The sequence below is a fragment of the Sphaeroforma arctica genome, assembly GCF_001186125.1.
Source record: "Sphaeroforma arctica JP610 unplaced genomic scaffold supercont1.271, whole genome shotgun sequence".
Lineage (NCBI taxonomy): Eukaryota > Ichthyosporea > Ichthyophonida > Sphaeroforma > Sphaeroforma arctica.
In genome coordinates, this window is record NW_014040287.1 from 10,317 (window position 1) to 27,902 (window position 17,586).

The 17,586-nt window shown below is 40.3% G+C and overlaps 3 protein-coding genes across 3 annotated transcripts in view; 2 read left to right on the plus strand and 1 right to left on the minus strand.

The window, feature by feature from the left end:
- The window catches only part of SARC_04659 (hypothetical protein), a 19,836-nt gene extending 9,581 nt beyond the window's left edge, over nt 1-10,255 (plus strand). The window contains exons 11-20 of the mRNA XM_014301493.1: nt 746-833; nt 1,409-1,562; nt 2,174-2,337; nt 3,234-3,390; nt 4,359-4,448; nt 5,422-5,551; nt 6,079-6,219; nt 6,980-7,789; nt 8,830-8,858; nt 10,069-10,255. Coding sequence (XP_014156968.1) covers nt 746-833; nt 1,409-1,562; nt 2,174-2,337; nt 3,234-3,390; nt 4,359-4,448; nt 5,422-5,551; nt 6,079-6,219; nt 6,980-7,789; nt 8,830-8,858; nt 10,069-10,161 — 1,856 coding nt within the window. The 3' untranslated portion in view covers nt 10,162-10,255. The remainder of the gene's footprint in view (nt 1-745; nt 834-1,408; nt 1,563-2,173; nt 2,338-3,233; nt 3,391-4,358; nt 4,449-5,421; nt 5,552-6,078; nt 6,220-6,979; nt 7,790-8,829; nt 8,859-10,068) is intronic.
- A 22-nt stretch (nt 10,256-10,277) lies between these two features.
- SARC_04660 (hypothetical protein) lies at nt 10,278-11,148 on the minus strand. Its single transcript, XM_014301494.1, has one exon. The coding sequence runs from the start codon at nt 11,064-11,066 to the stop codon at nt 10,620-10,622; it is 447 nt and encodes a 148-aa protein (XP_014156969.1). The 5' UTR covers nt 11,067-11,148; the 3' UTR covers nt 10,278-10,619.
- Nucleotides 11,149-15,410: 4,262 nt separating this feature from the next.
- On the plus strand, nt 15,411-16,252 carry SARC_04661 (hypothetical protein; the record flags this gene model as incomplete). Its single annotated transcript, XM_014301495.1, has 2 exons — nt 15,411-15,446; nt 15,713-16,252. The coding sequence occupies 2 exons, from the start codon at nt 15,411-15,413 to the stop codon at nt 16,250-16,252; spliced, it is 576 nt and encodes a 191-aa protein (XP_014156970.1).
- Nucleotides 16,253-17,586: the final 1,334 nt, after the last annotated feature.

Genomic DNA, 17,586 nt, shown 5'->3' on the forward strand with positions numbered 1-17,586 from the left:
ATATATATATATATATATANATATATATATATATATATATTTGTATACATACATATACATATATATATGTGTGTGTGTGTGTGTATGTGTGTATATATATATTTATATATATCATATTGTATATGTGTCTGTGTCTGTGTATTTTTTGTGTTCCAGTGTGTCTGTGTGTCTGTGTTTAGGAAATGATGTTATGGGTCTCGCTTATCATGTAGGTTTGTTAGGAATATGTTTTGCATCTAGTCTTCTGTTTTCAGTATGCATCTTGCCTTGTTTCGTATCAATTTGTTGTATTTTTGCGCCATAATGTGTCTTTTTTTTGTCGCGTCTTGTTCTACAAATCGAAGTCAATTCTCACAGACCCGTATGTGATTGTACCAGGTCGCGTGTCTGATATCACGCATGTACATGTACTCTGGTTTATGCCTCGTTCCCCTCATACCCATAGCAATATTGCGCATAGTCAACGATCCGTGTGTATCGAAGTATATACCTGTATCACTGTATCTCAATGTCATACATGCCTGTGTATGGAAGTGAGTGCACACACCACTTCATCTCAATGTCATACATGCCTATGTATTAAAGTGTGTACACATACCACTGCATCTCAATGTCATTCATGCCTGTGTATGGAAGTGTGTACACACACCGCTGCATCTCAATGTCATACATGCCTGTGTATGGAAGTGTGTACACACACCTCTGCATCTGGTGGTTGCTCAAGTCACTTCTGTGTTCCACACAGAGACGTCCTTTTCCGTGCCGATGGCAGAGGGCGTCACGTCGTCGCAGCCACTCATCAGTCTGCCCAATTGGCTCGGCGGATCGTCAGCGTATGTGATTTTGTGTGAATCCATGTCTGCTAATGTATATTTGTGGTGTATATGCCTTTGTGCACACTGGCATATATATATATATATATATAGTATTTATATATATATATATATATATATATAGAGATTTATATATATATATGTGTGTGTGTGTGTATGTGGATATTTTTGTGTGTGTCGTATGTGTCCGTGTGTGTGTTGTGTGCGCGTGTGTGCTATTCATGAATATGTCGTGCGTGTGCTGGCATGTGTTCAAATATGCGAAATGCTTGGTGCTTTTGTGTTCGTATATAGATATATCGTGTTAGGGGTGGCCTGTACCAGGGGATGTCCTTATGGCGTGCTCTGTCTCTCGCAGAGCCATGTATGTCCATGTAAGACACGTTATGCACATTATATATGCTATAAGCTTGAAACTATTATCTTGAATCGTAAAATACAATCAAGACCGTCTTCAGTACCTAATTTGTGGGAATAAGTTTCCCGTCATACATGGCTCATCCTCCATACCCAAGTTTGGATCGTGTACCATATGTGTATTCAAGTCTCTATTGGCCTACAACTGCCTGACTTAGGTCGGATAAACCACCAATTCTGGCGATGAAAGGGGGACAGTATGATGTCAAGCGTCAGATGGACGATGTCACTGCCGTCGCCGAATCAGGCATGCCCCGCAGACAGACCACCCACGCCATCTTGGTGGATATACACAACGTCGAGGAAGTATATGTATGGATCCCCATATGTGGGTATAGCTGTGTGTGTGTGTGTACATGCGAGTTTGGTGCATGTATATATATATATATATATATGCGCATGTACAGTATATGGCAAGATATACTGTTCGATAGTGTACGTTCTCGTGTTACTTTTATATTTGTGACAGAGATAAAACACGGCTGGGACGCCGCGGGGACTGAAAGCATTTAATCAAAGAGGGCGGAGTCTTTCTTTCGGAAGTCGGGCCCCTGGGCTCTTTTTTGTGGGTTTTTTTTAAATCAATTAAACAATCAAAAGTGGAGTCTTTCCTTCTGAAATGAGGAGGGACTCCAAGGGGGTCTATAAATGGGTCAAATAGCGTCACGGACGGGGTTTTTTTTTTTCGACCGACAAAAACCGGTGATAAAGTCGACAGGGACTTGGAAAAGCTTACGCTTTCAATACTAAAATCCTACCTGTTTGTGATCTATACGTACAATATTTATGCACATGTTTACTGCTTGTCTTTTAATACTTTTTTTCATATTTTTTTAGCAATAGGGCTCAGTTATGGACACCCACTATTTACCACCCCGTAGCCACTTTTGTACTGTGTCCTGAACTCTCAACTTATATTCCAGACCAGCGAACCCAGCGATAGTAGCCAATCAAAGAGGCACAAGACGGCGGAGACCCCTACCGATGTCCTGGAGAACTGGAAGCTTGAGCAGGAGTCGGAGGATGATGCACCTAATATGGAAGAAAAGGCAGGCACATGCACCATCCAAGCCATCCGGTCGATTTGGTAAGCTCTACACTTGAACATAGAGACTTACAATGGTAGTGTATATGTACATAGAGACATACAGTTGTAGGGTGTATGTGAACATAGAGACTTACAATGGTTGAGTATATGTACATAGAGACATACAGTTGTAGGATGTATGTGAACATAGAGACTTACAATGGTTGAGTATATGTACGTAGAGACATACAGTTGTAGGGTGTGAGTGAACATAGAGACTTGCAATGGTTTTGTGTATGTGTACATAGACATGCAGTTGGTGGGTGTATATGTACATAAAGCTATGCACTTGTTGTGTGTATGTGTACATAGAGACTTACAATGTGTACATAGACATACATTTGTTGTAGGTATATACAATAATCATGCACTATCAGGTAGTTAGGTCTATAGTTGGGTAGTATCCCTAACCCGTGTCATAAGCTCTCATTTAAGTACGATCATCAATCCACAAATACACCCGCCATGCAAGCCATCCTGCATACCGTTTGTAGTCGGCCATATTTGATTTATACTGAGCAGCATGTCATATGACTGACTGTCCCTCCCGCTTGGGTCTGGTCACCCGCCGTGTGCTCTCAAAACAAACATGCGTGCAGAGTGTCTTGAGGCCATCTTCATATACGTATATGTGATGCAGCTCACAATCCCATTGTATCGTGGTCGAATTTTATCAGCATCACTTGGCTGCTTATGTGTGTCCCACACTCGCGGTATTGTCTTCCTTGGTCGACTCCGTCTTGTTACCAAGGGTATGTGCATTGTGCACGCACCTCTATATATAGTAGCTGTGTACTTTGGCATATGTCCACATTGCTTGCTTTTAATACATCAGCGCAGCAGATAACGAAACTACCGCTTTTCCCGAATCCTTCTAATTTAATAATGGAGCGCAGCCATTGGTCGGGCGGCATAGCAACGGAGTCGTCTATCTATGGTGCATACATGAAGACCATCCAGCAGGCCCAGCACTTTATCTATATCGAAAATCAGTACTTTGTTTCAGGCTGCGCGGGTGGTGGGGTGGAGAACGAGATATGGAAGGCTCTTATGGTACGTACTTAGTAATGCATTTACACTTGTGGTTTATACGAATACGTGTGTGTCCGTGTATGTAAAAGACGAGTGTGTACTCGTGTATCTGATCTATATTCGGAAGTAGTACTTGTATCTGGCTGTGCGTATGGTGGTGTCGAAATTGTGATCCAGAAAGCTCCCATGGTGTATTTATGAATATACGTGCGTGTAAGCGTTGTTTTTGTTTCTTTATTTTTTGTTGACATATATTATATTATATTATATATGTATATGTATATGTGTGTGTGTGTGTGTGCGTTTGTGTGTGTGTGTGTTTGTGTGTGTGTGTGTATATATATATATACATATGTAAGTATGCATGTAAATATGTTTATGTATGTATCTATGTATGTATGTATATTTTTGATATATTTATTTACATATATATATATATCTGTGTTTTGCTATATACATATTTTTGTCCAATTACAAAGGCAGTATCGGTGTTTGACTGGCTGTTGCGCGTATGGCGTTGGCACGAGTTCTGCAAGGGTGGCTGGTAGTGATTTCATAGATTTGTGTGATGATGTATGCTATGTATCTGACCTGTGTTTGTGTGTGTGACTCAGTTTACTGGTATGTCTCTGTATCGTAGTGTATTGTGCGTGACCACAAACTGTGTGCTCGGTATCCCCTCTGTCTTTTCTCTGCTTCGGTACTTGGTGATTTGTCTTAGCAACGCGATCTAGTACGCTCAGAAAAATCAATATATATTAACGGACACTGTGCTGTGTATTCGGCAGTGTACACACACACCTGTCACCACTACTATGTGTCGCATGTGTTCGCAAGTGCAACTGTGCAATTGGCTATCGTGGAGATCTGTGCTGATCCCTACCGCGCGTACCTATGTATGGTCGAATATACACACAAGTTCGTGCACCGGTTTCAAATCAATACCTCGCATGTGTATATTCAGGCGCTCACACCTACACTCTTCACAGGATAAAGTGTTCGAGAAGATAGATAAGAAGGAGAAGTTTCGTCTGTACATTACAGTCCCCACACCTGAAGACCGCGGAGTTCAAGCCAAGGTATCGAATAGTGTTTAAGTATTCTCATTTACATGTACATATATACGGGTATGAGTGTGTGTGCATTTGTATTTGTATAGTTGCGTGTGCGGGTATGCTTGTGTATGTGTGCGAGAACGCCTGACTGAATGTGTGAATTGGCACACCCCATTTGTGAGTACACGACAGGGGTGTTGCGTGAATGTAAGTGTATGTGTATGTGTGTGCATGTGTGTGAAATATCGAGCATGTACATTAATGTATATGTGATATGCCAAGACACATATTTGCCTCGTTTCAATATTTTGTATGTATGAATTGATTGGCTGTTTCCGTTTCTGCACCCTATTACTTGATTGAGACCAGCATCTTAATTCTGTTATATCAATGACCTTTGTAATTTCATTGTCTATCTGGAGTGTTTATGCTTTTGCGTGTACTGTATATATTTATATATATATATATATATATATATTATGTATGTGTGTGTATGGATGTATGTATTTATGTTTGTTTGTTTGTATGTATGGATGGATGGATATATATGTATATATATGGGAATGTATAATATATATATATGTATATATAAAGATATATATATATATATATATATATCCGCACATGTGCGTGTGTCTGTATATATATGAGTGTGCGGTGTACATGTGTTGCTTCATCCCATTTACACACATATGTAGTCTCGCATTCGCCAAAAATTGAATGATATAGCTACAAATACCATCCATTTCTGGTCAAATTTCGAATTATACTTCCGCTATCTTAAGTTTTGGTCAAATTTCGAACTATACTTCCGCTATCTTTTAAGTTTTAGTTCATGACTCCGAGCCAAAGTGGCCAGTCGATGGTGGTGCAGTTACCAAACCACACATTGCAACCCAGTACATCTTAGAATGAAACTTCTCATAGCTACGGGGAATGAAGATTCAACGTTCATGTATGTATGTTTCGATTCTAAGCCTTGTTGTTATATACTCAGGGTATCCTGAAGTTCCAGTCCATGACGCTGAGTCAAGGTGGCCAGTCGATGGTGGAGCAGTTGCTGTCCAGAAACCCAGAGATAGAGAATGTGGACGATTACATCACCGTCACCTTCTTAAGGCAAAAAGGTCAGACCCAACACATGTTTCGGCGGTAGTTCGATAGTTTGGGTTATGTTTGTGGAATGTGCACTCACTCCAAGTACCGATACTGCGCACATGAATGGTGAGGTTATATGTCTTATGTTTCTATGGTATGTTTTAATGCAGAGTTTTCCGCAGCGGTGCCCCAATCTTGGGGCTTGCCGTTGTGTCTGCCAGTCTGTACACTTCGACGACTTCTCGCCTGATATTTGATACTGTGCGGCGGGTGAGGGGGGGGGAGGGGTTTTAAGATCATTTCTCGTGAGTTAGCTGGTTGTACGTATATATTCTTGTTCTGCCCTCTCTGACTTTGGCAACACTACCATATTGATAGTTACACTTTCATTTTGTGGCTGCAAGATATTGCACTTAAAAAACTCTGATTCGAGATGTTCAATTATAACGCATGTTCTTTTATAACAGACCACCTACCTGTGAAGAAATCCCATCTGTCAATAGTATATCTGTTTTCTGTATCCACATATAAACAAGGCTCTGTTTCTCTCGCTCAGGTGTGCTTCCCAACGGTGAACACTGCACGGAGAAGGTGTTTGTGCACTCTAAGATTATGGTGGTGGACGATAAAGTGGCCCTCATTTCGTCGGCAAACATAAACGATCGGAGTTTACTGGGACACAGAGACTCAGAATTGGGTAAGTGTACAGACAATCCGTGCAATTTTATACATCTCTGTGTAGACGTGCGATGCGGATTAGTATATGCGTAACGGAGTCTTGTGTGTGTGTTTGTAGTCGTATATCTGGGCATGTTTTCGCCTGTAATATATATATATGTGTGTGTGTGTGTGTGTGTGTGTGCGTGTGTGTTATGTGTTATGTGCATCTGTGTTTATATATATACACTCGCATTAGTGTGCAGACGTAGGCGGATTAGTGTGTATTTTTTAGGCGCATTGTGTCTATTTGTGAGCATGTGTGCTCATTCACAGTGCATCATTCTAGCCCAGATGAGTGTGCTATATGATTGAAGCCGGTACACCCCATATAAGTCTTTCCCGTCTAGGTACACAGCAAAGTGTCAGTGCACAAGCAACAAGACATTGTTGTTTCTGTTGTCGTTTACGTATGCCTTCATGCGTGTCTATGCATACTTGTTTATTAATCGACGTGCATGCTGTGTGTATGTGTACTTGTTTGCTTATGTGTCCATATATGAGTATTCGCGCGTGTATGAGTGAGCATGCGATAACAAGTGTATGCGTACGCGTAATCTACCGCACATGCAGAATGTTCTATAAACCATCCCCTTCTATCCATAATAATCGACGACATTCTGTCCACACCCATATACACTCACCTAAAACCCCACACATTATACCATCCTATTTCTCACTCAATCACACGCTGACATCCACCCACATATATCTACATACACCCAAACACCCATCGATAGGTGTCCTGATCCATGACAGTGACCTGGTACCGGGACGTATGAACGGAGTAGATACAAAGGTAGGTAGGTTTGCTCAGGAATTGCGCATGCAACTCATGGCCGAGCACTTGGGTTGGCTGGTGGAGTCCGATGATGGACACATGTTCACCAGAGATCGCCGCGTAGATGAGGAATTGCCTAATAAGGGAAATACAAAGGAAACCACGGTGAATGAGAAAACGGGGACGCACGCGGACACTCCGGACAGTGATCGGAGTCGCCGGAATAGGTGTAAAATAAGAATCAACTCGATTGTACACGGACGTGAATATAAGAATATGAAGGTTTCTGAAGAGCCGGAGAAGGCCAACTGCATATGCGGGCAAGCCGATTGTAGTGAGGATTGTCAGCTACTGCTACAGGGCACTGAAGATCTTTCAAATACACGCACTACTACACAAGACACCACGGAAACACACACATCACACACACACAACGGCACACATCCACACGTGCACGCCCACACACTCACGACGATGGATACAGATAGCATGAACCAATCTGGGAAGCGTAGTACCGGTGATGGCAAGAGTGTAAGAGAAAATGATAAGCACAGAAAGTGCGTGGTGAGTGGTATCACCATAGGTGACGAGGCCGAAGTTCGGGAGCGATTGCTGGACCCCGTGTGCGACGCATTCCACAAAGACGTCTGGTTAAAACTGGCCAATCAGAACACGCGGATTGTGGAGCAGGTGTTCGACTCTATTGTGTGCAACAAGCACGCCACGTGGGATGAATTCAGCGAGTATTGGGACAAGCCTCCGCATAGAGGTGAGTGGGTATTTCGCGCTGGTTGTGTTTGCGTATTAATTTGTGTGTTAAATGTGTATAGTCCACGCGTGTATTTGTGGGTGGAATATTTGCGGAAGCGAGAAACGGTCATGCTTGCGTCATAGATGTGGTGTGTGTGCGTGTATTTCCGTCTGTTGGCATGTATATATATTTATTTATTATATGACTATATTGTCATATTATTATATTATTATATTATAATATATATATGTATATATGTATATGTATATATATGTGTTTGTATATATAAGTTACATATACATATATATATATGTGCGTGTGTGTGTGTACATATACATATACGTTACATATAGATATGCATATATACTTATGTACTGAATATATATGTATGTTTGTGTGTGCGTGTGTGTGTGTGTGTGTTTGTGAATGTATTTCTTCATGTTGATAGTCATATATATATACGTATTTATATTTATATATATATATATAGATATATATATACATATATATATATTATATATACTATATATATATATATATATATATATATATATATAATATAACATATATATAGTATATATAATTATATATACATATATATATATATATATATATATATAAATGTATACATGCATACATGCATACATGTGTATTTTTAAGTTATATATGTATATCGAATATTTGTATATATATATATATACATATATATATATGTATATATTATTGTGCGTATTGGTAGTTCATGTGTTGCATTGTCATTTCTGTTTTATAATCTATTTGCTATCTTCTTTTGCAACTATGATGCCTGGAAGTATCTGACTTTTCAGTTACTTGCCTGTTTTCGTGTCACACTCATTCATAGTAGTGCTAGACTCTCTGTTTGAATATCGTTTTTGTGAATGTCATTGTCGCTGGAAATCATATAGACAGGTTGGCCCTCTGCAAGTTGTCTGTCATATTACATATACTTTGGAGCAAGGTCTTTTCAGTAGCCTCCCTTTTTCCGTGCTAAATTTTCTTATTCTATACTTTTACCGAAAAATCCGCAATGACGATAGATAAAACCCATCTGCTGGAAAATTACCAGGTGTGTGCGAAAATTTTATTTTGGGTGTGGCTGTGTTCGTATTTGTTTGTCTTCGAACTTCTTTGTGCCTGTGTGTTTGTCATTGTCATCATTTCACTGTATATATCTTGGGACTGAAATTGTCTGAGTTTGTATGTGGTGCTCAAAAAAGTATCTGTAAATATTTTTTACATTGCCAGTCAATATGTCCTCAGAGGTAGTCAAGTAGCATTTAAAACCATATTAATAGATACACCGAGTGATAGTATTGTGATAATATGTCACGCTTATCAATTTTTGATTCGCGTTTATGTTAACCGAATTCGGCACGTGACTGTCAACCCCTCTACGTTTTATTATATGCTTTCCTCGAGAGCACCGCGTTAGGGTTCGGTTTCTATATGTGGCAATCATCTGGCATTCCTGTTTTAACGCAGGGACGCTAAATATACACTCGGGACTGATTTAATCATAGGCTTATGGAATCGCCATTATAAAAGTAGATTAATCGTATGCACATATATACATACATGCACGTGTTTATGCACGAGTGATGGTATTTTCATACGCTTTGTAGACCTGCAACAAGGGAGTTATAATCTATATGTACACGCGCCATATCTGGATCATTTCTAGTTGATATGGACATTTATATAGTAGAAGCTTCTGTCGAGTTTGGTGGTTGTGTTTTAGCGATTTGCTACGAGGTAAATGTACTCAAATTGTCAAATTTTTTGTGAATCTTTGGATACATATACATGAATGTATTGCAATACTGTGTACTACATCAGATATCCCTCGATTTTTAAATATGTTCTTAACATGAACGCTTAGAGGTCAAATGTACAAGCAGATTTGGATTCTTGTGATCCTTTACAGGTGAATCTCATGCCAAAGTATCCTAATATGCTTTCATAAACCTTCAAAACGCTAGTGTCAGTTTTGACAAGTTTTCTGTTTTGAAATTATGTGCTTCAATATACATAGTCACGGGCATTGACATGTGTGCACGTACATTTCTTTGTGGATGTAGAATATTTATAAGGGTTGATTGTATCCGTTTAAGGGTCTATCATTCTGCCGGCGACGATTAAATTGCAAAGCAATTGTGTGTCAATGGCACTCATGCGATTTTTTAAAGTCCATAGACAGTCGTGTCTACGCTTCGTACTTCGTCGTTCATAGTATGGACTTATATTTGTTGTTCTCATGCATGTCATTCTTCCTTCAGGGGTTGCTGACTATGTATCCGCTTCACTTTCTTGGAGGGGACACGCTTACAACGAATGAGGCTATGGTGCTGGGGGATGTTCTTTTCCAGTGATAATTTTTTAGTGCATCATCTACTGAAGTGTGTCTCTATTTTCGAAATAAAATACAATTCAACTTATTTGCTATACAATGAACATTGATTTCCTTGTTTGTCCACGGTATAGTTTTCTGAGTTTTAAACTATGATTTATTCACTGCACATTCCTCCATGTATGCTGCAAAGTAAAGTGGTGCTTACTTTCTGGCTGAAATCTCAAAAAGATATATCAAGTTCCCGCGAAGTTTTATCATGAGGAATGATATCATCACCGACGATTACATTGTAGCAATGCACAAATAAATAGTACTCCTATTTTACCGCGACTTTTAGCTAGGATTCAATGTTTTACTGTACGATATCTACTATGGCTTAAGTGGGTCAATTCGCTATACGGGCGCACTTCTCTGTGCATGGCCGTTTGAAACTGAGGGCGGTCGTTTATATGATTATCAATGGTTAATATTATTCGGTTACCTGATGCTCGGACGCCGGCGTAGTGTATCTCGGAGTTTGTCATGTACTTTTCTTAAGCTGAAAGTTCTTCTTGGATTGTGTGATGCCGGTATTTTAGCCACCTCGGTATGAGGTTCAGACTCTGCTTTGTCACTCGATATAGTGTATATACTAGCTATAATCAGCTGGGATTCACTGGATGGATCGAATGTGTGGCAGAATTGGGCCCGCTCAGTCGCTGGGCTTATTGCGGTACTATTACCGGTGGTGGACGAATGTGTTATGATCGGGCACAAAAGGATTGATTTTCTGTCAGAAGAAATAGTAGGAACGGCCGCCATACTAATTCGTCTGACGAAAGAATCGTGCTGATTCACAAACTGGGTATCTTTGGCCTTTGATTTACGATTTAGGTGTTGCGCGATACATCTCTGAGACTTGCTCGATTGTATCTCGGGCGTCATGTTGACGTTTGCTATTTTGATATACTGAAATGGACTTTCATAGCATGAACTTTCAATATAAATATACGTTCATGATCACGAGATTCATTTCTACATATTATTTTTTTAATGCTTACATATTAAAATATGTTGAAACATAAATGAACAACCGGTTTGTTTTTTTTCTTTTCGTGCTTCTCCGGATGAAATTTGAAAAATGGATTCTCATTTCTACGGTCTCCGTCCTCCCAGTATTTTAGTTAAAATAAGATACGTACCTACACTTTAGAGCAGAGTAGAGCAAGAGTTCTTTAGGGCCCGCAGTCCTTCTTAAGCTCTTTCCTGCCCACAATATTGTAGGACGCAATAGCGAGCTCAAATCAAAACTGTCAATACTATCATTTGACAGTTAGTGTGAAAACTGGAATGAGTGGAAAGTGGAAAGTTAAAAGATTAAAAAAAAATACAATTCAAAATTTCAAATTTTAGATAACTGATAAAACAAATGACTGGAAGCAAATCTAAAAAATCTATTTTTGTTTATTGGAGCATGTCTTTCATCTACCTGCCTCCAGCCTCCAGCCTCCAGCCTCCAGGTCCAGAATTTGTTGTTTTTTTTTGTTTTTGTAAAAAATATTTATAAAAACAGCAGTGGCGGGCTGACTGCCAGAGGCTGAGACCCAGTCACACACGAGTGCTGACTGCTGAGTGCTGACATGTCTACTGTCCACTCACACTGTCCCCCTCACCCGGTCACCCCTGTCACTGTGGGGTGTGAGCTGTGGGGTGTGGACCTGTTCCTGTGGCCAGTGGGCTGTGGTGTGGGCCCCATGCATCCCAGGTTCCCCTTCAATCATCATTGAACATGGATTCCATGGCCCTCTGGAATTTTTCTCTCAGAACGATTTTGAGGCTTTGTCCTCTCTCTGGAGTCTGACTCTGGACTCTGGATTCTGGAGGTTGAGGACTGGATCACAAGGCTCTCTGGAAAAAAGAAAATCTAGAGAGAGTAATATTATAATATACAGAGTGACAGACTATACAGTATACAGTATACAGTTCATATAAAGTATACAGACTATAGTGACTAATTGACTATAAGTAAACTCCATCAGTCCCACGTCTCCGCCTTTTAGGACTTTTTTAAAATATGTATTTATTTGCAATTTTGCAGAAATCATGATTCTTCCGGCGACAAATCGTATATTTAGCATAGACACAAATCCATTGGGGCATATAAAGTTTAGCACAGAGACCCAAATCCAGAGGGCCATGAATTTTGCATAGCCTCCTAAAATTACTAAATTAGAGCTGTATTTATTTTAAAAATAATTGGGAATGATCTTAAACTTTTCACACTCTCACTCTACTATTGAGTAGTCCGTCTAGTTCTCTACAGAGGCCGAGGGTATTAAAAACAACTTTAAAATGAAATGTTGAAACTCAGGGCTCAGCCCATGCTGCTCCCATATCAACGTGTTAGCGTCATTTGTACCAGTGTTTTCATGGCTTATCATTCTGAAGACGGTGATTAAAATGCAATGCAACTCTGTGTCAATCGTACCCATGCGAATTTTAAGTCCATAGACATCCGTGTCTACACTTCGTACTTCATCGTTCATAGTAGGGGCTATTATTTTTGTTCGCATTCCTAGTATATCATTCTTCCTTCAGGGGATGCCGGCATGTATAAAACCCTTGAGAGGACACGCTTACAGCGAATAAGGCGATGGTGCTGAGGAATCTTCTTTGCCAGTGATCTTTTTAGTACAGTTTATTTATGAGCCATCCGGTGTTTCTCCACCTTCGAAATAAAAATCAATTAAACGCATTACCTTTACAATGTAAATCGATTTCCTTGTTTGTCCACTGTATAGTTTTTTTAAGCTTCAAAGTGTGGTATAACCATAGCATATTCATCCATGTATACCGCAAAGTGCAGGTGACGCATACTTTCTGCCTAAAATCTCAAAAGGATGTGCCAAGTTCCCCAGTTCACGCGACGTTGTTATCAAGAAGAGCAATATTATCACCGACGATTGCATTGCACGACTGGAATGTAGAACTACAATCCTCTTCTTACGCATCGACTTAAAGCTAAGATTTGATATTTTCTTGCACAATATTTACTATGGCCAAAGTGAGTTAATCAGTTTTGAGTACAAAACAGAGGCCAGTAGTTTATACAATTATGAGTAGTTAATATTATTCGATTACCTTATGCTCGGACGCCGGCGTAGAGTATCTCGAGTGTGTTATGTACTCTTCTTAAGCTGAAAGTTCTTCTTGGATTGTGTGATGCCGGTATTTTAGCCACCTCGACATAAGGTTCAGACTCTGCTTTGTCACTCGATATAGCGTATATACTAGCCATAATCAGCTGGGATTCACTGGATGGATCGAATGTGTGGCAGAATTGGGCCCGCTCAGTCGCTGGGCTTATTGCGGAACTATTACCGATGGTGGACGAATGTGTTATGATCGGGCACAAAAGGTTTGATTTTCTGTCAGAAGAAATAGTAGGAACGGCCGCCATACTGATTCGTCCGACGAAGGTATCGTACTGATTCACAAACTGGATTTCTTTGGCCTTTGATTTACGATTTAGGTGTTGCGCGATACATCTCTGAGACTTACTCGATTGTATAACGCGCGACATGTTGACGTTCATTATTCTAATATACTGAAATGGTCTTTCATTGCATGAACTTTCAATATAAATATATGTTCCTGATCACGAGATTCATTTCTACGTACAATACATCATGGGCTTTATGGCATTCTGGATAGTCTTGAGCGAAAAAAAAGGTTCGCGTACATAGACTCGGCGGAAATCGATTGGGTGGGGGGGGGTGGTTTTTTAACAAAACACAGTAGAATGATGAATTGATGATATTTATCAGAATGTTCTATTTATTTATTTCCAGCTATGATATTTTATATATATATAAAATTTTAAACATATTTCGATGCGTTAACGTTTGACTTCGTTTTCGTAAGTCCCCACTCCCCACTCCCCCGCCTGTATATTTTTTTCTTTTGTTTTTTTTAAATTAAAGTAAAAAACACGTAAATATTTAGCATATTGTGGTATGAACGTTGAGACTTTTAAACTATGTATGTCGCTATGACTCTATGAGTCGTCTGATATGAGGTTTGTTGACTTTGTAATGTGTTCTGTATATAAAATATAGTATAAAATTATAAAAAGCCGGGCATACAGCCTTCTAAAATAAAACACCGCTGACGTCGGTGGGGTACTAAAGTTTGGTTCCAGATTTCCGATTTCTTTTTGGTTGTTGTTGTTGGACGACACATCAAGGGGTGCAATATTTTATATTGTGAACGCAAATCAGAATTTTTGTTTCTATCATTCTTATATCAATCTCTCTGATTCGCTCTCAGAGAAAGTCTCTTGGAATGTAACAAAATGAACGGTGGCAGTTGGAAATCAATAGTTTGTTTGCAAATTATTTGAGGAATGTTTTGTGTTTTGTTTTGAAATATACGAGTTATGACTATTTGGTTTTCTAAATAGGAGTTGGAGCATTTTTAGCCTTTAGAACTTTCCAACCAATTTATAATAATATACATTCTCAAGAAGTCTCAACTCTCAACCTCTTTTCCTGAGAATCTGAGTGGCCGACATAATCTCAGGCTTGTCAGGGATTGGCCGGTTAATACTCAGGTGAGTCAAGCAGTGGTCGAAAGATACTCAGTCGCTCTTCAGGTTGGGCTGGAAGATAGGGTGTTGTTCCGGCCTGTCCGAAATTTTTCACCTGTCCGGACTCTGGAAGGTCCGTTTTGGAAATTGAAAAGATCGAAAAGAGCGTTTTTCTTGTCCAGACTGGACCTAGAGAGGACTGGACGCAGACTCTCGTTTGTACTCTGTAGTACCGACACTATATGACACAACTGACCCTATGGTAGTTGGTACAGGTTGCACCATATGGACTGAGATGAAACCTGCCCTGAAATCCCATGACAGGGCTGTCCTGTCCTGGAAGTCGGACGGACAGACAGTCTGCGGTTAGGCCAAGCCGCGGTTACGAAGTCCAAGGCCCGGACGACCGGACCTCTGGCCACATATGAACCCAACCACGAGGACTAAGGAGCTGGACGAAGCCAGGCCAAGATTAGGACACACCCCATAGTTGGGGGTCTTTTGTACAATACATACTTGCCATTTTTGAAATAAATAATATTATCCCTAGTAGTCAAGGTAGCAGACATCGACCTTAGTTTTCGAAAAATAAACTCAGTGTACAGCCTACTAAGATCTAACTGCTGAGACTACTACTTACCTAACCAGGGTTTACTAATTATTTATTTTTAAACCTTCCTCTATGGTTAGCTTTTATTATTATGGTTCAGTTTTCCACTGATGCTCCTGCAGCCCAGGTACGGCCTCTGTAGTATTCACTGGCAGACGTAAGCGACCCATTTCCACGTTCATCAAGACCTGGAATTCCTACAAATATGTGTTGCAGAAATATATGAACCTGGCCACCGATGCTGGACGCTAGTAACCGGGGGGTGGGCGCAGCGCTTTTGTACAAATTCCACCAGCAGTGACACCAGAGTATGTAGAAGGGGAACGGGCTATTGACGAATGTACTGACTACCGTGCGGGTCTTGGACTCCCACCGGTAACGTTACATCCCCAGGTTTCTCGGCTAGCACTATTAGCTGGTGAGACAAACTCCCAGTTCTTTGATGCAGACAGGGTAATGGTGTTGGATGATGATTACGAGAAGGTGTTACCTTCGGAACTCGCTACATACCCCAAGGTCTCGCATAGACCACTTGTTTGTGCAGCCAATATGTGTGTATCTAGTACCTCTCGCACAAGAGAGGGTATTATTTCAGTACCAGACAATAGTATCCAGAATGTACTCATAGAACCCATCACAGTGCATAGCTGCAACTGTTCCTTCTATGAACTCGGCACCTGGCTGACGACCGATTACAAGCCAAACCCCTTGTCTCGTACGATCCAGTGGTGGCGACGGTGCAAGTTGGTTCCTCAACCAGAGACCTCACCTGAAGAAGAAAAACAGTATCCGATGGTGTCCGGGCCGAGACCTGGTGTGAAAAATCAGCATCCGATGCTGTCTGTACCGAGCTTTGGGGCAAAAAATCAGCATTCGATATTGTCTGGACCGAGTCCTGGGGGCAAAAAAAAATATGCATTCGATGTTGTCTAGACCAAGTCCTGAGGCGTAGACGTATCAATATCCGTAATTGAAAGTTCACGAAGTTTGCTGAGTTGCTCACGAATGAGTTGAATAACTTCCGTGGCCTCCTGCACACACATGTGTCATCGTAGTCAAGTGTCTCTCTTCAGAAATACACTCCGGCGCTTGTCGAAACTTTCCCAAGAGAGAAATCGAGTGTTGGGTCTTCGAGATCAAACGGGTCAGTGTAGCGTCGATTTCTACCTTCTTTGTAGAAATATGACCTCCGGTCAGTCTAAAATATCAAGATCAAATGCTATAACACATTGTTTTTATTTGTATTTAAAAATTAAAAATACAAGTTCTTTTTTCAATATTACCAAAGTGTTCTAAATTCAATTTGATGTCTCCAATAGCCTGAGTATTTGGTATGACTCATTTACTTGGACCTATTTGAGACGACAGTAGATGTAGAATATTGTAAACTAAATTTATTGATCTCTGAACTGCTACTTACAGGTTTTGGTCTTCCCGCCAATCTCCAAAATTCAAGAAGTCTTTTCTTTTCCTTTTTCTTTTCTGCAGATGGAATTTTATTTATACTAGCTAGTGTATAAACTTGACGTACGTTCATATGTCTATCTACAAATCAGACATGTGGTCATGAACACTTAGTACTTCTAGTGAAAATTATTCAATAAAGAACAGCTAGAGGTACGTCCTGTGTGATCGAGGATACTAAGGCTCTCACTAAGAGGCAGTCCCGATCATTCTTACACAAGCTACCACTGCTAAATCCTAACTGACTTAAATTGTATCTTAGTTTATATAACATAGTTTAAAACATAGAAATATCCATCGTTAGCAAGTGCTGTCCATGTCTTCACCTCATCACATGCAAACGGCGAAGAGCTTCAAGCAACCGTTTCAGCAGCCGGTCACAAGCATGCTAACTTACCTTATGCAACGGTTTAGTATTGGGTCCCGTCTGTAGTAGCTAAAAGGTACGAGTTAAAGAATACAATAGACCTCTTCTCAAGTACGGTTATCTCAGCTAGGAAAAGTCCCTAGTCTGAGAGAACCAGACAAAGTCTTTATTTGTGTTTTCACTCGACTCAGGATTTACTTGAGTGTTTTTGTGGACAAATTACCGTAGACGGAGATGTAGGGCCGGACCAGAGAACCGAACCGACATGAGGAATCTAGGACCGGTCCAGAGAACCGACCTAGGAGAATTTATTTAGAACCGAACCATAGGATCGGGCCTGAGATGATTTAATTGTGATCCGAGGACCGGATTAAATAATAGAATATGTAAGCTTCGATAGGAAATTACTAGGTTTCAAACTATATTAAACTAAAAT